General features: G+C 31.7%; 3 protein-coding genes across 8 annotated transcripts; all 3 read right to left on the reverse strand.

The window, feature by feature from the left end:
* Window positions 1–1,433: 1,433 nt before the first annotated feature.
* On the reverse strand, window positions 1,434–3,964 carry LOC105250000 (small glutamine-rich tetratricopeptide repeat-containing protein alpha). Of its 5 annotated transcripts, none has more exons than XM_025406536.1 (6): window positions 3,809–3,964; window positions 3,194–3,288; window positions 2,792–2,932; window positions 2,513–2,710; window positions 2,230–2,433; window positions 1,970–2,153 (listed from the first exon to the last, which is right to left on the reverse strand). In XM_025406536.1, exons 2-5 carry the CDS (start codon window positions 3,259–3,261, stop codon window positions 2,265–2,267), a joined length of 576 nt encoding a protein of 191 aa, XP_025262321.1. In that variant the 5' UTR covers window positions 3,262–3,288; window positions 3,809–3,964; the 3' UTR covers window positions 1,970–2,153; window positions 2,230–2,264. The 5 variants fall into 5 exon arrangements, 4 of the variants coding, with proteins under 4 accessions (XP_025262321.1, XP_025262323.1, XP_025262322.1 ...); XM_025406538.1 differs by lacking the exon at window positions 3,809–3,964 and adding an exon at window positions 3,673–3,779; XM_025406537.1 differs by lacking the exon at window positions 3,809–3,964 and adding an exon at window positions 3,451–3,664.
* Window positions 3,965–6,272: 2,308 nt separating this feature from the next.
* Window positions 6,273–8,378, reverse strand: LOC105250002 (small glutamine-rich tetratricopeptide repeat-containing protein alpha). 2 transcript variants are annotated; one of them, XM_011255841.3, is made up of 4 exons: window positions 8,230–8,378; window positions 7,266–7,612; window positions 6,724–7,185; window positions 6,273–6,588 (listed from the first exon to the last, which is right to left on the reverse strand). In XM_011255841.3, exons 2-4 carry the CDS (start codon window positions 7,583–7,585, stop codon window positions 6,477–6,479), a joined length of 894 nt encoding a protein of 297 aa, XP_011254143.2. In that variant the 5' UTR covers window positions 7,586–7,612; window positions 8,230–8,378; the 3' UTR covers window positions 6,273–6,476. The 2 variants fall into 2 exon arrangements, with proteins under 2 accessions (XP_011254143.2, XP_011254144.2); XM_011255842.3 differs by lacking the exon at window positions 8,230–8,378 and adding an exon at window positions 8,021–8,172.
* An 879-nt stretch (window positions 8,379–9,257) lies between these two features.
* Window positions 9,258–19,243, reverse strand: LOC105250003. Its single transcript, XM_020027159.2, has 19 exons — window positions 19,206–19,243; window positions 17,868–17,960; window positions 17,653–17,779; window positions 17,211–17,431; window positions 16,719–16,927; window positions 16,238–16,533; window positions 16,052–16,155; window positions 15,781–15,979; window positions 14,895–15,437; window positions 14,616–14,807; window positions 14,286–14,501; window positions 12,688–13,904; window positions 11,861–12,545; window positions 11,420–11,637; window positions 10,627–11,251; window positions 10,287–10,531; window positions 9,988–10,192; window positions 9,692–9,771; window positions 9,258–9,557 (listed from the first exon to the last, which is right to left on the reverse strand). The coding sequence occupies exons 2-19, from the start codon at window positions 17,886–17,888 to the stop codon at window positions 9,417–9,419; spliced, it is 5,544 nt and encodes a 1,847-aa protein (XP_019882718.2). The 5' UTR covers window positions 17,889–17,960; window positions 19,206–19,243; the 3' UTR covers window positions 9,258–9,416.
* Between the last annotated feature and the right edge of the window lie 721 nt (window positions 19,244–19,964).

Consider the following 19,964-nt stretch of genomic DNA (forward strand, 5'->3'; position numbering starts at 1 on the left):
TATATATATATGCATGTGTACGCGAATGTTTACCATTGCTGCGTTACGCAGAGAGATGTGAAAATGAAGGAACGAAAATGTTCGTCATTTACATGAGTAGTCTGCAATTTTTGATATATTAACATAAAATTTAAATTTTAAAATGATGTTACATACATATATAATTTTGTATTATAGTGAAGTAATAATGGAATCTAATGTAGATATTAATAAAAATAATAATAAAACATTGCAAAATCACAAAATTACCAAAAATATGGTACATACTAAAACTTCTTTATCTTCACGAAAAATTCAATATTTTATATATAATGGATAGATGAATATTTATTGTACTACAGAAAAAAAATTGCAAAATTAACATAAAAAAATGCATTATATCTATTTTTATATACAGCCATATAGGAACATTTTCATTTTTTCATATCAGTTTCATTATATCTATTTTTATATACAGTCATATAGGAACATTTTCATTTTTTTATATTAGCTTCACATTGTGATGCATATTCACATGTCATTAACCGACATATCAACTAGATAAGATAAATGCCATTATCAAAAATTTCCCCAATTGTAAGCAAAATAAATCTTGTATTCTTTTAATAATAAAGTTTAAGGATTCGAGACATCTTGACATTCAATCGTATTCTAATTGTTATTCAGCGTTAAAAGTAAATTCTAAACAAAGTTTCTTTATTAAAATAAGCTAGAATCGCACTCGAAATATTAATGCTATATATTTTACTTTTATCATTTAAATATTATATATACACGTATAAATTTAGAAAATTTCAGATTATCCCAATAGAAAGAGAATTTGAAAATTTTAAAAATAAAATCCTGCAATTTCTGTACAATAAAGAATTTAAATTAATAAATAAACACAACTACAAATAATTTAAAATTATTGATATAACAAATACTGTTAAATTCTTTTTAAATCGCTCATTTTTATGATCTGTATTTCACTCTTGAATGGACTTTGTGACAGTCAACTGATTCTCAAGAAGTATATGCAAGACGATTCGCTTTCAAGAGAGAAACTATATCTACTAATTATCGTCGCATAGTGAATGCGCTCGTCTAATGTTTCAAAGATGCTGATTAAGGATTAAAGAAATCTTTTAGCATTATAAAATCAAAATTATTTATATAAAAAAAATCTTCATAGCAATAAATAAATAAAAAGAAAGAAAAACATGTGTAATATTCACCCTCTCTCTTGTGGAAAATGTTTTACAATCGGGGATTTTTTGATAATGCATGTGTCAGAAATAAATCTGTTTATCTGATATTTTTATGTATAACTTCGATCTTTTCCTAATTGTTTTCTTAATAATTTCTCAGAGTATGTATGCGTGTGTATATTATGTGAATAATAATGTTCATCAAGTAGAAAAAAAAATTAACAAGAAGTATCTTCAAATATTCGTTAAAAATTTTAATGGACAATTTATATAATATTCGCATGTTTATAAAATATTCAATAGACAATTCTCTATTAAAAGAGCACTCGGATCCATACCAGAAAAATTAGGCAGATTCTAATTAACATTTAGTTGAATCAATTTCTTTTCCGCTAATTGTAAATTATTTCAGTAACTCTTATTATCTGGTTCCATTGCTTCTTATTATCTGGTTCCATTGCTTCTTATTATCTGGTTCCTAAGCCTTTTCATACCTTTCCTTAATTTTATGCTCAAATTACTAAATGCTAAGCCTAACCGAGTATATGCCTCGCTATTCGAGGGATCGATGGAGAGTGCCGTGAGAGAGTCTTTAATGGCTCGGATGAAAATACTATAATGGGAATGACGAACTCCTTTAGTGATAAGCTACCACATCATTCAACTGGATTAGTCTATAAACAAAAATAGATTTAATTACAAAAATAAAGTAATATTTTATAGAATAAAAATAGAGAAATTATGTAAAAATACTTTGTATAACTGGCAAGCGCTTCGTGATATTTTTCCTGATCAATGAGTACATGTGTATACTTTAAATAATTATGTGTATCCCTACACGAGGGATTGATGGAGAGTGCTGTTTGATAGTCTTTAATGCCTAGGTCACGATTACCAAGCTTTTCGTGAACAATTACTCTATTCAGATAATATTCTATATTGTGATTATCCAACTGGATTGCTCTATAAACAAAAATAGATTTAATTAAAAAAATAAAGTAATATTTTATAGAATAATAGAGAAATAATGTAAAAATACTTTGTATAGTTGGCAAGTGCTTCGTGATACTCTTTCTAATCAAAAAATATATTGCCTAACATATTATATGCTTCGTTACTTGAGGGATTGATGGAGAGTGCTGTTTGACAATCTGTAATGCCTAGGGCATAATTACCAAGCTTTTTGTGAACAATTGCTCTATTGATATAATATTTTATATTGTGATTATCCAACTGGATTGCTCTATAAACAAAAATAGATTTAATTAAAAAAAGAAAGTAATATTTTATAGAATAATAATAGAGAAATAATGTAAAAATACTTTGTATAGTAGGTAAGTGCTTCATGATACTTTTCCTGTTTCATAAATATATGGCCTAAATGAATATATATGTCATACGAGGGATTGGTAGAGAGTAACGTGTGATAGTCTTTAATGGCTTTAAAGACATTACCACGCTTTTTGTGAACAATTGCTCTATGGCTATATGCTGCAACGTGATCATTCAATTGGATTGCTCTATAAACACAAAATAGATTTAATTTAAAAAAATAAAGCAATATTTTATAGAATAATAATAGAGAAATAATGTAAAAATACTTTGTACAGTTGGCAAGTGCTTCATGATGCTTTTCCTGTTTCATAAATATATTGCCCATGATTGTTAATCTTTCCGCCTCGGCCTTTGATTCTGCTGTAGCTTCAGGGCCTAAGTTAGATTCTGCATTCTCTACTGTGATTCTGTAAATTTGACAAACATTACAATTTGGTGCATCAAAAACTTGCACATTGTAAGTGCTTTCCGAACACTGGTTAATCATTTCTCTTTCTACACTCTTGCCGAAATCAGCTGTTATATGGTCGGTATTCATGGTCCGGTCTTACATTTAAGATCATCTTAAGCTCTCATTCCACCAATCAATAGCTCAATTGTAGCTATTTAATTAGTTGAATAAGTTCTTAAGATGATCTTAAATGTAAGACCAGGCTATGAATACTGGCCTATGTCCATCTTGCAATTGATCAGTCTGGAACTGCCCAATCGCCGAAATTAATCTCTTGTCGGCCATCAGTACAAAATGATGAAATATTTATTCCTGTAAAGAAAAAAGATAATCTATTGTGAGAATGCAATATATTATAACAGATATATATGTATGTATATATAGCAAGTATAGCATTTCATAATCATCCAATTATTAAAAATAAAATGGAAAGGGATAAAAAAACGTAGAAAAAATGACAAGAAATCGAGATACATCAAAGTGTCTCGTCACTTATGCGAAGCCAACCGCAGTTAGAAGAATCCAATGGTAATGTGGACAAAATTATCTATTTTGTCATCGCTTGATATAATCAAAAAATTCTTGCCACATTTCTTTTAAAAAGCTAAAGGTAGGTTTTTTTACACGCGAATAAATTTTCAGAGGCTCGATTATCCCTCCGAATCGCGATATCACGTTCATAAACGCACTATGTACTTTGTTTAATAATATTAAACTGCTAATCCTCGTGGACGTTGCGCTCGTGATAACTGACGAGAGAACGATCGGGGAGGAACGGCGATACAAATTGCGCGCGATTAGGCGAGTGCGAAAAAATATGAAAAAAATGCACCTTTTTTTCGTGTAACTCGAATAGGAACTCTGGACTCGAAGTCGAACGGAAAGGAACAGACGCAGAAGAGTACAACCTGGAGCACATAAAAAAACTTAGACAGTAAACTTAAGACTTAAACGAATCGATCAATCACAGTCGAGCAATAAGGCAGCCATTGTCTTATTGCTCGACTGTGATTGGTCGATTTGTTTAAGTTAACACGTCGTCTACAATGGCAGTAGGATTAATGGATTAAAGCAATAACTTAAGAAATTGACCAATCACAGTCAAGCATCAAAAGAATACTCGACTGTGATTGGTTTCTTGAGTTACAGCTTTAATCCATTAATCCTACTGCCATTGTAGACGACGCTTTAAGGCCCGGTTCCAGCACAACTCGAGTTAATCCGAGTTTAATACGTTAAACTGGGTCCTGATTGGTCCATTTGCTACTTAAACTCGGATTAACTGGATTGTGGAACTGGGCCTAAGCGTAACGAATATTTTATATGTATAACGAATGAATGTATATATGTATGTACTACAGAAAAAAGTACAAAATATAAAGAAAATACGCATTATATCTATTTTTATAAATAGATTATATTATAGAACATTTTTAATTTTTTATATTAATTTCACATCATGATACATATTCACATATATGTCATTAACCGGCTAATCAACTGAGTAAAATAAATGCCATTATTAAAAATTTCCCCAATCGTAAGAAAAATTAATCTTGTATTTTTTTAATAATAAAGTTTTTAATAATAAAGAATTCGAAACATCCTGACATTCAATCGTATTCTCATTGTTATTCAGCGTTAAAAGTGGTAAATTCTATACAACAAAGTTTCGTTATTAAAATAGCTAAAATCGCACTCGAAATATTAATGCAATATATTTTACTCTTATCATTTAAATATTATATATACACGTATAAATTTAGAAAATTCCAGATTATCCCAATAGAAAGAGAATTTTAAAATTTTAAAAATAAAATCCTGCAATTTCTGTATAATAAAGAAATTAAATTAATAAATAAACACAACTACAAATAATTTGAAATTATTGATATAACAAATACTGTTAAATTCTTTTTAAATCGCTCATTTTTATAAACTGTATTTCACTCTTGAATGGACTTTGTGACAGTCAACTGATTCTCAAGAAGTATATGCAACACGATTCGCTTTCAATCATAGATAAAGACCATCAGACATAAAATTCCATAAGCAAATGAGACGTAAGTGTAAGGAAATCCAATTGGAAGGGCCAATACTCGATCGTGATTGGGCGATTATTTTATACAAATCACAAATGTAGCTTGCAATACTATTCGCTTGTGCATATCCCAGCAATATACATGACATACACGCTACGTATGTGCCAAATAAGAATGATGTCATTTTGGCCAGCTCTTATGCCCAATGCTAGCCGAATACAAGAAATACGACCATTAATGTAGTTTACGCATTTAACTGGCAGAGATAAACTATATCTACTGATTAACGCCGGCGAATGCGCTCGTCTAACGTCACAAAAATATCGATAAAAGATCAAAGAAATTTTCCAGCATCATATAATTAAAATTATGTATATCGAAAAAAATCTCCATAGCAATAAATAAATAAAAAGAAAGAATGAAAGAGACTTGTAACATTCACTCTTGTGGAAAATGTCTTACAAGCAAGGATTTTTTGATAATGCATGATGTCAGAAATAAATCTATTTATTAGATATTTTTGTGTAACTTCGATTTTTTCTTAATTGCTTTTTAATAATCTCTCAGAGTATGTATACGTGTATATATTGTGTGAATAGTAATGTTCTTATTATCAAATAGAAAAGAAAATTAAATAAAAAAAATTAACAAGATAACAAATTAACAACATCTTCAAATGCTCTTTATAATGCGACTTTTATTACAATTTATCTTTTATTAGCACATTGTTTTATTTTCGTATACAATGTGCTAAGAAACCAACATGTTTGAAATACTCAAGACTGTGAACTTGATATGCATAAGCTCTTGTCTGAGATTGGTTAAAAATTTTGATGAACAATTTATAATATTCGCATGTTTATAAAATATTCAATAGACAATTCTCTATTACAATATGTAGAGAAAATTCAAGAAGATATCAATAAAATGTACATATATTTCTTATTAATCGAATTTCCAATCATTTAATTGGAAAATGTAATAAACAATTGTATATAAATTTGTATGTGCAATTCAGTATTCAAACACAATCCGAGTAACAAAATATTTTGAACAATGTAGTAAATTAATTCCAATATATGTATATTGCTCAAAATCATTGCAGCCATTTAAAAAATATTTTGTTACATTATATTAATTCTTGTATGTATACTATAAAAAATTGCCCAAGGAGAACAAAGGAGAGAGAAAAGGAGAAGGAAGAGAAAGGAAGAAAGATGAAAGAAAGAGAAACAGAAGAGGAAATATGATTTTCCAGCCACAATTAATGACTGATCTATAAAATGAATTCTGTAGTATGCATGTTAACTTTGCCTTAAACATGACGATAGAATAATTGTCATTGAAGCCATCTCACCTTATGACGTTTTAAAAAATGATACTATTTCATAACGAATGAGAAAGGAAATGATGTACACATGCAGTGTTCACATCCTATCATATAATCAGTCATATATTTTAATTTTGCTGCGGCGGTTCTGGATCGTTCGGATTGCCGCCCATTTGCCGTCTTAGTGATTCGATTAACTCGGGGTTTGCATTCTGCATTTGTTGTGCCAATTGTTGACCTCTAAAATATTTATGTGTATGTGCATAAATATATAAGCCAAGATTAGATGAATGTGTCGAGCTATCGACAAATTTAATATCAATACACTTTGATTTTATTAAATATAAAATGATAAATAATAAATAATACACTTACGCTTCTATGAGTACTTCCATACGATTTCCACCTTCCTCCACATTACTAGACATGAGATTGCACATCATATTCTGCATAGCTGGGTCGGATAACATCTGGCGCGCCATATTCATTAGAGCAGGATTGCTTAAAAGGGCACTCAGATCCATACCAGGCATATTAGGCAGATTCTGATTAACACCTAACTGAGCCAATTTCTCTTCCGCTAATTGTAAATTATTTCGGTAACTCTCATTATCTGGTTCCATTGCTAAAGCCTTTTCGTAACTTTCCTTAGCTTCTTTATGCCTCTCCAAACTAGAATATGCTAAGCCTAAACGACCATATGCCTTGCTATATGAGGGATCAATGGAGAGTGCTGTGTGACAATCTTTAATAGCTAGGGCATGATTGCCAAGCTTGCTATGAACAGCCGCTCTATTGCAATAATATACCGCATTGCGACCATCCAATTGGATTGCTCTATAAACAAAAATAGATTTAATTTAAAAAAATAAAGCAATATTTTATAGAATAAAAATAGAGAAAATATATAAAAATACTTTGTATAGTTGGCAAGTGCTTCATGGTGCTTTTCCTGTTTCATAAGTATATTGCCCATGTTTTTCAATCTTTCCGCCTCGGCCTTTGATTCTGCTGTAGCTTCAGGGCCTAAGTTAGACGTTGAGTTCTCTACTGTATTTTTGTAAACTTGATATATATTAAAGTTTGGTGGTGCATCAGAAGCTTGTACATTGTAAGCGCTTTCCAGACACTGGATAGCCACTTCTAAACTCTCACGGGAATCTGCAGTTATATCTCCATCTTGTAATTGGTCAGTCAGGAACTGCACAATCGCCGAAATTAACCCTTTGACAGCCATCAGTGCAAAATGAAGAAATATTTATTCCTGTAAAGAAAAAAAAACAATCTACTGTAAGAATGCAATATATTATGACACATCATATACGTATATATATATATATATATATATATATATATATATTATTTATTATATATTATATATTATATATATATATATATATATATATATATATATATATATATCAATTTATATCAAGTGCGGCATCTCATAATCATCCAATTAACGAAAATAAAATGGAAGGAGGAAAAAGTAGCAAAAATGACAAGAAATCGAGACACATCAAAGTGCCTCACTATTTATTATTATTATGCGAAGGCAATGGCAGTTGGAAGAATCCAAAAGTGATGATGACAATTTCTAATTTGTCATCGCTTGACATAACCAAAACGTTCTTGCCGAATTTCTCTTAAAGAGCCAAAAGTAGATCTTTACGCGCGAATAAGTTTTCCAAAGGCTCGATTATCCCTCCGAATCGCGATGTCACGTTCCATAAACGCGCTACGTATTCTATTTAATAATATTAAACTGCCGATCCTCGTGGACGTTGCGCTCGTGACAGCTGATGGGAACGAATGCGGGGGAGCGGCGACGCAAATTGCGCGCGATTAGGCAAGGGCGAGAAAATACGGGAAAAAACGCACCTTTTTTTTCGGGTACCTCGGATAGGAAGTAGGAATCCGAAGCCGAACGGAACGGAACAGACCGAGAAGACCTTCGCCCTCGCTCGCACGCACGTAGCACTCTGAAGTTCGTCCAAGTGCAACTTCGGTGCAGTTCGCGTGCTCGCGCACCATCGGCGGGACGAACTTCGGTGACTTCCGCTCCGCGAAAGTGAAAAATAAACTCGCCAATGTGTTTTCCCGAGAAACGAAATTCGTCAAATATATGAGAATGCATCTGCGATCCATGAATTCGGAGAGCTCTAACATTTCTTTAGTGAAATATTTTAATAGAAAATAATTTATGGTCATATAATTACGTCGTAAGATAATGCGATTATTAAACATAAAAATTTATTATTCTTTTTGTCATCTTTAATTCATTTTTTAATCATTTTTGTTTAGATAACTTTTAAGTGATAAATAAAAAATCATGATGACGTCATAATGATGTCATTATGAGTTTCATGTTCTACCTGGGTTCCTTCTTTTATCGCTAAATTTTGTGCTATCGCGTTGGTTCATTTTATCGAAACTCAACCGATATAAATAAAAAAATATTAACGATTTTTTTTCGAAAATGCGTTTATATACATATTGCTTCATAATTCATTTTCATACTTTCGTACATACATATTATAAAGCATTATAAGCACGTCTCCAAGGACAATCATTTGAAAAAAATTCTATAAATCATGTCAAGCGTTCGCGAGAATTGGCGCGTCGCTTTAAATTTTATTTCAAACGATTTCAAACAAGTAAACGATAGAATATTAAATATAATTTGATACGCATAGAAGATTATACATCTCAGTAAAAAATTACGTATAAATATTTTATAGTAATTAAATTATGCAGTTTTTGTTCGCAAATAACTCTGTTAATATTATTGACGTGATATAATGTGCAATGCAATAAATGTATTTATGAGAAAATGATAATAATCAACAATAAAAATAAATAACAATATAGAAAGAAAATAATAATAAATAGTATTAATTAATTTCGCCATGTTTTATATCTTCTTTATATCCTCCTTATAGTCGATTAACGATTGAACGTAATAAATACTTGTATCAATTTTTAATAATGTCGGAATATATAAGTAATCATAAGTATATATACGTGCGCATATACATCAAATTCATACCGATGATTTTTTTGTAGGATTAATGTGGACCCTGTTTCACAATTCGGAAGATTATATTGTTATCATCTGTACCAATCAAGATGTAATGCCGATTCATATGGTAAAACGGCATTATCGTTCGTAAGCCATCCACAGTGTGTTGTAACTTCATCTGGAATTTCTGTAATAATTGTAAAAAATTACATGTATAATATATATCTTAAAATTATACAGAAAGTTTCTTATTTTATTTATTCATATAAGAGAATATACAAGAACCAATGTATAAAAAAATATAATAGTTTATAGACTTACCCCAGCAAACATATATTCGTACATGTAAAATCGACCACCTTGCGTTGTGATAATCACAAACACATCACTATTGCCAAAATCTGTGATGGTAAAAGAATAAATTGTAAATTGTAAATGATAAATAAATCAAAAATAAAATTTTAATTATAATAATAACCGTTAATTATAACTGTCAATTAAAATAATTAGGATTATAATAAATATATGCACATACACACCGTATGTGTATCTTAATTATATTAAAATCACTGTGTCTATCTTATAATTATATTAAATTATCACTTTAAAACTCATACCATCAGTGTAGAAGCATTCGATACCATTAATTCGATGAACATGAAAAATGTTTTGATAGTGGTAAAAGTTCCGAGATGTAGGATCATATTTGTAAATATTCACGGCGTTTGTATCAGGATTATCAAGCAAGATAAAATAATCATTTCCTTGCGCTAAACTCTTTACGTAACGACTTCTGCTTGCGAATATTTTCAGTTGTTCAAACTACAAAAAAATAAAAGAATTAATTTTTTATTTTGTATTACAAGAAGCTGTATGCAAATTGTTTATATAGTTTGATTGTCGCGACAATTATTACCTTTTGTGTTAATGGATTGAATCTATATAAAGAAGATTCCGAAGACTTGCTAAAACAGCCGATAAGAAGAAACACCTCGTGATGATTGATTTTGAAAATTTGAATAGACCAGGCACCGTCCGTAGGAATTTCTTGAACTAATGTTGCATTTTTCGTTGTCATATGTATTCTATAAAGCAAGGAGTTTGTACGATGTGTCGCGTGTGCTTTATCATAGTAAATCGCCAAAACTATATACACATTATCTGTAAATTATATTTCATATTTATGTTCGAAATTTCACATTAACTTTCTCTTTATTTCAATTTTGACGATGGATTCTTTAACATGATGTACGTACCATCGTGTTTAAAAATACTGGCATCTTTCAAATATCCCTCTATCTGATCGAAAACATCTTCTTGAATCTCTTTAGAATCTTCAGACCTTATCAAGGAAATCGTAGTGAATTCTTCCTTGGTTCTCGACGAGATGCATTTTTCACTGCTCGAAACGGCATTTGTTATTATATTAACATCGAAAATACTACTCGGATCGTGAAAATTCTTTACGATTTCTCCAGGATTGACTTGCCATTTTCGTACATTTCTATCAACGATTTCTACTACAGATTGATATGTACACGAACAATTGTCTGGTAGCCCACAAAATCTTCCAGGTTGTTCGCTATGCATGTTTAATCTGACTGCGTTTTCGTTGAAGTGCACTACGTCAATTTTGCTGACATTGGTTCCGGGTATTCTTAGATCCTCTTCCGTTTCCAGATAAAAGAAAATATTGCGCAAAGTCTCAGATATTTGAGAATTATACTGGATATTCTGTTCGATTATCCTCCAGCTTTCCTCCAGGCTTTGAAGAGTTTCATTCACCTTCTCTTGAGAATCGCTGATAGCGGAATGTAAATTTACACCATTCACCAAACCGGAAACATTCATACTTTGAATCTGAACGTTCGACTTAAAAATCTAGTGGAAGAAATAATTCAAGCATATATTAAAATTAATTTTAATTAAACATTTGTGTTAAATTACTATACTTGTATTAACTTAAATTTCTGATTATTAAATCTTTCAGCCTTGTAGATTTATTGCAATTTAATAGAAATAAAAACATTCTTTTAATGTTATACTAACGAGATTTCCAAAAATATCGACATCCTCATCGTTTTGTACACCATTATTATATTCCTTTAATATTTCAACATTGTTGACTCGCGGTGCAGTAACATTTCCTTCGATTATCAAATCCTCTTCAAAAGTTTTCGTGCCATATATCATTTGCATCTCATGAGCATTATTGAGGACAAACTCGGATGGATGAATTCCGTTAATTTTCGCTACATTCGCATTACCTAAAATCATATAAAGATTTATGAGAATTTATCAAAAATTCTTGTGTGTGTTCTATAAATTACAAACTAGAATGACAACATAATACTATCGAATCAATCTTGCTCCAAATGTATAAATTATTTAATTATTAATCATTAATTTTTCTTTCTTTATCTCTCATTAAAAATTCTTATTAAGATTCTGATAACATTATCACTAAATTAATTTGTATAATTGTTTCACCTGTTACTGTAACGACACCATTAAATTTCAAATCGCATGAGATATTGTGATTTCCGGTGAGAGTAACACGATTGTTTGCAAACTTGTCGAAATCTATATTGTTTAAATTCTGTAGATGTACATTGCTCACTACTACAAGCTCCTCGAAGAAGATGTTATCTGGCATAACATCGTCAGAACGTACAGCAGCGTTAATGGATGCATTAAGATCGGCATCGTTTGCTTGAAGTTTCTCGATTGTCACATCCTTGAGGAATGTCAACGGACCGATGATCGTTTCCTCACGATCTTTTCTAACAACCGAATCGTTAAACTTGAGAATATCCACGTCGTTGACTTTGGCGATGCCCAAATCACCGTTCACCACCAACTTGTTCGCGACGAAATCATCCTCAAAGAATTTCTTTCCATTGATTTCGATTTCTCCCCCGTTGTCGATCACGGCGTCTGATATTATACGTCCAATTTCATTAATCTCGTTGAATGCACCGGTGACTGCCCACGCGCGAACGTCCTTCGTAAAGGTCACTTTGCCCGTGATATTTTGATCTTCAGTCTTAGTCACGGCGTTCTTCAACAAGTAAGATGTAGAGGTAGAACTAGTCAAAGGCGTCTCCCAATAAATTTCGTCCACTTTAAGGAAATCGATATTTTTCACGGGAATATATAATAAACTGTCGTATAACTATAACACAAGAGAAAAACCAAAATATTAAGTTATTTTTTATAGAAAGAAATCTGCAAATTAATAAAACTGTTAATTATTTAAACATTTTATGTGTATGATACTAACAATGAGATTATGAAAAAAGATCTTTATTTGTTACCTCACGCACGTTACGTCCATTTAACTTTGAAGTAATCACATCGCCTTCGACAAATAAATCGGAGAATGTTACATTGCCCGTAATCGTTAAAGGTTCATCCACCCACATGAGCTGTGAAGTGTTCTGCTTGTTGATGAAATCTATTGTGACATTATTGGAAGTGATAACATCGGCTGAAAAGTATCCTGGTATCGTTTGTTCCCTCGATTTTGAGAGAATACTTGCAAATAGCTCATCGAAATTTCGACCATGAAGAGATTTCAATGTTATGTTTTCTACGATCAAGTTTTCAATGCTCTTCTTCGTTGTTATCAAGATATCACTTTGCCCCAGTTCATCTAAGAAACTCTCAATCGATTGTCCGTCTACTTGACTGATTGTTAGGTTCTCTACCATCAAGTCTCCATCAATAATGATTCTCAAGTCAGAATTTTCCAACTGCATCAGAAGATTCAGCTCGGTTCCATTCAACCTTTCCACTTCCAACTTTTGTACGTTGAAATGCGGTACCTTCAAGGTTGCTATCTGATGATCATCATTGATACGAAGCCCGTCTTCGAAAATGATCTTGCGATCATTGAGAAGGCAGACATCGAGATTGTCGACGAATACACGACGTGCTCGAACGACGGGAAGTTTTGTGGTTCCTGAGAAATTTGCTCCAATTCCGTTCATGATATCATCAACGTCGATACCATTGAAAGCTAAAGTAATGATATCTTCCGCTTGAAGACTTTGTAGATGCAATTGTTTCCGAATAATTAATTGATCGGATAGAACCTGAAAGAGAGTATCGTTCGAACCATCTTCAGGAAAAAATTCATCGACATAAAGATTTTCGAAACGTAGATTGGTGAACTCGCTCGGTATCTCCTCCATTGTGGTGTAAAGAAAGTCATTTTCCGCAAAACCGTTGAGGTACTTTGTATTGAGTCTGTCGATGGTGAATCCACTTTTCAAAGTAATTTTTTCCGTGATCGTTTGATCGCTTGATTTCGTCCAGGAGTTGTTAAACATGTTGTTTACATTTACTAGAACATCTTCTATAAAGAGCGTAGCTGTGTTTTCGATTTTCATATTCCGAAGATGTAGATCACCGAATATCATAACGTTTTCATAGATATGAAGAAACTGTTCGTTGGGCATTTTCATTACAGATGTGTTCACATCAATCATGAAATTCTCGGTGACGTGGAGATTCGCCAATTTTAACTTACCTTAAATAATATAAATTTTCTCATAAAATATACAAATATTAGGCATAATATTACATAAATATTCATTATTAGTCAAAATAAAACAAAAATTAAAAAAAAATAATTACTTAATTTATAATTATTCTAATAAATGCATTATTTTAATAAAAATTAAATAATTTTTACATTAATATTAATGCAAAACATATATAATTATACATATAATTATAGTTATAGAATAATAGTATAATTATAGTATAATATATTGTATATTTTAATATAGTATAATATAGCATATTAGTATAAGATAGAATATTACAATTAAAATTTATCAATTATTAAAATTAACATACATGGTCAGAATTAAATAATAATAATGGATCTAATTATTTTGTAAATTACCTTTAATAACATTTTCGCGAGACTTTCGCGCAGCTTCCTCAACCGGTATTCCATTAATCGTTTCAGCAAATAAATTGTCAATCTGCAAAACTTTTATATAAAAATCATCAAAGGTCTGATTCGTTGTCGTTGTCATAAGTTTATCAGCGGGAATACCGTTCAACATCTGTGTCGTAAAATTCATAATATTCAACGAGTTTTTATACGTAATTGTACCTGCAATGTAAATGTCATAAAATTGTTATCCGTGTTCCATCAACACGTTTTTTAAATTCAATTTTCTACAACTTGTTAAATAATAATGCAAAGTAATAAATTGTTATATTTAACCTTTAATTGTCTGATTATGGTTAATACGGAATAGATTATCAATCAATTGATCAACGATTGTCCCGTTCAAGCTTTTAATTTTTAACTTTGGTACTGTCAAATCAGAGTGTAATATAATAGTGTCATTTAAATATTCAATTGAATTATTTGCAGCAACAAATTTGATTCCTTCATCCTTTTGTAACATCCAATCTGCAGCATATTAAAAAGACGTGAAAAAAGAAAAAAAAAACATATAAGATAAATTATAGAAATTATTCAGTTTTTACTCTAACTTACATTGAGGTGGCACTCCACAGAGAGACTCAACTTCAAGTTCGTCTACAATGATATTTTTCCAGCGCAACGGATATGTAAAGTTTTCATTGCGTTCCGAGAGAACTATCTTCTCTGATTGTATCTCCATGTCGTTTATGATATCCACGTTCACTTGATCGATTTCCAACTCTTCTAGATATGCATCGTCGATCACGATCGAGTCTTTCGATGTTTCTAATGCAATTGTGCTCATTTCTTTCTTCTTTGACAGTTTTGGCATTATGACATCATGGATACTGCGATTAAGTCCGTCCAAAGATTTTTCAATTTGATGAGGCGGTAAAATGTTTTCCTTAGTCACAACTTCAATGTTCTCCACTGTGCCGGATTGCAAATTCAAATTATCGAACTTTATTGGCTCCGAGATCGTCAAATTTTTCGCGGACGATAAGAGAAATTTCCAAGAATCTTTGGCTTCCTTTATAGCCGGCATTCTTGCTTGCAATGTTTCGATCAGATTCGACAAGCACTTCCTTGTTTCATCAGCATCTTTTACATTGTTTTCTATGTAAAAAATTATATTTAAAATTTGTTTCTATTGCTAGAATTTTCTCGTTAAATTTTTTCCATAAATCTTCAGACTTGAGATGTTTAAAAAATTTAATAAAAAATGAAATTTTGAAATAAATCATTAAAATTTTGAAATAAATCATATGTATAGACTAATAAATATAAAAAAAAATTAATTAAAGAAGTAGATCTTAAGAACGAAATTTCAATATTTTTAATTCCGCAAAAAATCAATAAAAAAATATCAAAATAGTATAAGATAGATAATTTAAACTTATTTTCGTATTACTTGTTTTTTTTTCGTGATGAATTAAAAAAATCAATTACAATTATTTACCGCTTGGTACAGAAGCCATTTCAGCTTGCCACTGTTCCACCCAATATACATTTTTTTCCTCAATAACCAATATTACAGTCACCGTATAATTATTCATCGATATCACCATATCAATTATCGTTTGATTATCCTTGAATTGTTTAATGTTTTCAATTTTCCAATCGGATGTGCTATGAAATTTATATAACTGGATGATATTCTGTAAATACATTTGTTATAATATTACATTTCGCTTTTATATTTGCAAAGATTAATTAATTCTTATTCTTACATCATGTGCTACAACTATAAAAGTATCGCCGTCTACGTGGAAGATACTCATCAAGCTATGTGGATCAATCTCGGAAAGATTAAACCAATCCAACAACTCTTGTCCTAGAATGCAATAATTTTCAGTTAACATTTTATTCGAAAAAAAAAAGAAGAAAGTTTATATATTCAAGAGAGGAATACCAACCATCCCAGCAGAGAACATTGCTTGGCCCCAACTCGTTTATCATTAAGACGAAATTGAAGTCGCTGTGGACATAGTGATGCATCGAAACCGGTCGCGAGGTGGACAAAAATTGTATCCTCGCGATGTCACCGCCTTTGAACTCGTACACTTCAGAACCGACCCGCGGATTCTCGGTATCGTACTGTGCGAACAAGATAATCATCGATCGTCGTTGCTCGAATGCAGTGACCGATATCACACCGATTGTCATCACCTCGTTGACTACATCCATGTACGTACCGCTCCATCGATAGATACTGCAATTTGATTGCAATTCGATTGCAAGAGAAATAAAAAATGTGCTCTCGGCAAGCATATATTCGCTATCATTTAAAAATTTAAATCATTTATAGACAAGAAATTTATATTATATATATATATATATATATATATATATATATATATTGAAATTAATTGAGCTATATAAGTGTACAAGACTTACATGGATGGCACAGAAAATTTGCCAGCATAATTGGCGATGACTAGATGGAGTTGATCATCCTGTATGAAAAATTTAGCATCCACGGGAGTCCCTCTGTGTCCGATAGTGTGGCGGAATCGCAACATGTCTTTTCGCGTTGCCGTATAAAGATTACACAAATCGGACTCGTAACATAGTAATAGATAGGTGATATCATTCCATACGATGTCCTGCAAATAGCGCAACTCGTGATTTAAATCATGATTATATAATGAATTTTATATAAGTGTGAAAAGAATAAATATATTATAAATATAATATACACGTATTATAATACGTAATATAATATACACGTATATAGAATTGTATACGCATATATATATGTACAATATGTATATACATAATATAAAAATAATAAATATGTAAAAAAATATCAAAAAATATTTTCCACAAGATGTGATAGAAAATTGAAATTATCGCTATTGATATTATTATTAAAGATGATTAAAGTACCCTGACAAATTTAATGGCGGAGTGTTCCTCGATCGAATCAACCTGACGTAACGCTTCGTGGGTTTCATTCCAAGAGGTCTTATTAAGAAAAGATACCATCACATGATTATCATCGAGGATAAATATCTCATCGAACATATTTATCACGAATGGCCGATGCTTGCTCGTTAGAGGTATTCGCCATGATCTATCCCATTGTACTTTGTACGATTTTTCCTGTACTGCAAACAGAGAGTGTTAGTTATTAATATCTTGTTACATAGTGAGTTATCTTGTCATTCAATAGAAAAATCATTTCCAAATAAATAAATACTATTGTACATATTTAATTTATGTTCATTTGAAAATAAGTGATTAAAAGAAAGATTTTTAACATAATTAGTTTTGAGAAAGATTTCTTTGAAAATATATCCGTTAAATTCACTTCATTACATAAACTTACCCGGCGATATTTCCTGAATGTGAATTTTAATAAATTCTATCTTAGATTGCCGTAATTTTTCGTATAGATATTCGTTCACATTTGTCGCGTGTACGGAAAAGAACTGAATAAAGGCACAACTTGCCATCTGCAACATAACAGATATTAAAAGAATGCAAATATCTTGGCATTTTATCGTTCACTGTATTCACATTAGAAAAGATAACAGTACTCACAAATAGAAATAAGAGTTTCATAGTTTTGTGATTTTTCAATTACTACCATTCACGGTGAAGACCGTGCAAACACTGAGACATTTCGGACATAATCTGTAATATTTGAGTGACCTTAACATATCGTATACGAGGAATAATAGAGTATGAATATATATACAATCGTAAATATGCCCAATGTGTATAGATACACACAGATAAATCAATAATATTATGAAGTAGAATTATAGTAGAGGTACAGTAAACACAAATATCAATGCTCATATTCAATTTAAAATAAAAAATAAGAAATTAAGATAAAAAGATTACAATTATGATAACAAATATATAAGTATGTATAAACATATATATATATATTCTCTCTCTCTTTCTCTCTTTTCCTCTCTCTCTCTCTCTCTCTCTCTCTCTCTCTCTCTCTCTCTCTTTCTTTCTCGCTTTCTTCTCTTTCGAAAAGTGATATATATGTACTGTTTATACAGATGTAAAATGAACCTTATAATTCTTATTTTGATATGAAAATATTTAATCAATTAAAAATTGTGAATCAAAAAATTAAAAAATGTGATATTATCACGCTATTTTTTTCTTAAATAATCGATTACAAATCTATTCGATACTTTGATCTTTATGTTTTTTTATAATTTATATTTTTGTTATAATTTATGAGCATTTATGTGTCATGTTTCGATCTCTTCGTCTTCTTCTCTCATTTTTTTAACATGCAAATTAGAAGTTGTGCGCTAGAAAATTTATCATATTTAGTATGTTTCTCAAAGCCATAAAAATCACATCACTGACATTAATAATTTCTGGAATAATAATTTTGTGAAGTTGAATTTTTTTAGGGGAACATGGTACTTGGTATTTTTTATTACAGATTCAAATTGTACATGAAAAAATAAAAAACTTTTGTATCAAACGTTTTTTTTGAAAGCCTCCGTCAATCTTAAAATTTACCTTGAAAGTAACTGTGATGAAATAATAAGGTCAATTTTAAGATTGACAAAGGCACTTTTAGAAAAAACGTTTGATACAAAAGTTTCTTATTTTTTCACGTACAATTCGAATCTGTAATAAAAAGTGCCATGTTCCCCTAAAAAAATTCAACTTCCGATCCGGATGGCGTATTTCCGGTCGGAATCCAACGTTGAAAATATCACAATTTGATAAAGCGTACCTGATTTACTTAAAAATCTAGGACACTCTGTGTATGTATAAGTATATACAACTATATTAAATGCAAATAGAAAACAGTTTATTTGATTCAATGCATTAAACTTCGATCTTTTCGCACATACACACGCATAAAAAGGGAATATTCAAATTACTGTTAGATCTTACCATGATGCTCTCATATCACAATTCTTTAAATAGAAATCGTAATGTGCGTTGTACAAAATTTCCATGTCAAGACGAAAGTATTAATTCTTGAAATAATACCTCAATAATATATATCAATAATAATAATTGAATACCCATATATCTAAAAGAAACTAGAAAGAAGAGAGCAAACAACAAACTCCGCATACAAAATACAGCAGAATCAATGTACTCGTATTCGAACGCCGGCATCGATCGAAGCAAAACTTAGATCGCTTCAAATACCAATCCTCGTTTCTGACAGATGCGAGCGACACGCGACGGAGGCGCGCGCACGCGCATTGGCTAGCGGCGAGCGGCGTCGAGCGATCCGATTGGCCGCGCGGCGACGAATCGCGGGGCGCGGCCCGAACTGACAACGGCGACCTAGTTGCGACTCTAATTACCGTGCGCTGGCGCCGATTCATCGCTCGCGCGCCGCTATCTGCCACCGGAGCGGAAAGCGGTCGGTTTCGCCGGAACGCCGGATCCCCTCGCCCGCGTCGTCCACGTCTTCGACGTCTCGTTTGACAAGGCGCGAGCATTCGCGAACGTCAAGCGCAAATCGAACAAGTCGAGAACGCGTCCGCGCAGCTGCGTGCGCGATCAAGAGCACGCACGCCCGCGCGCGCGCGTAATGTGTCGTTCATAAGTGTGTTTTATGCGTGTTGGATCGTCGCGCGTTCGCGTCCGTGTGTGCGAGCGCGACCGCGTGCGGGCGGTTCCCACACGACGTCGTCC

This window comes from Camponotus floridanus, unplaced genomic scaffold (assembly GCF_003227725.1).
Source record: "Camponotus floridanus strain SB8 unplaced genomic scaffold, Cflo_v7.5 scaffold148, whole genome shotgun sequence".
Lineage (NCBI taxonomy): Eukaryota > Metazoa > Arthropoda > Insecta > Hymenoptera > Formicidae > Camponotus > Camponotus floridanus.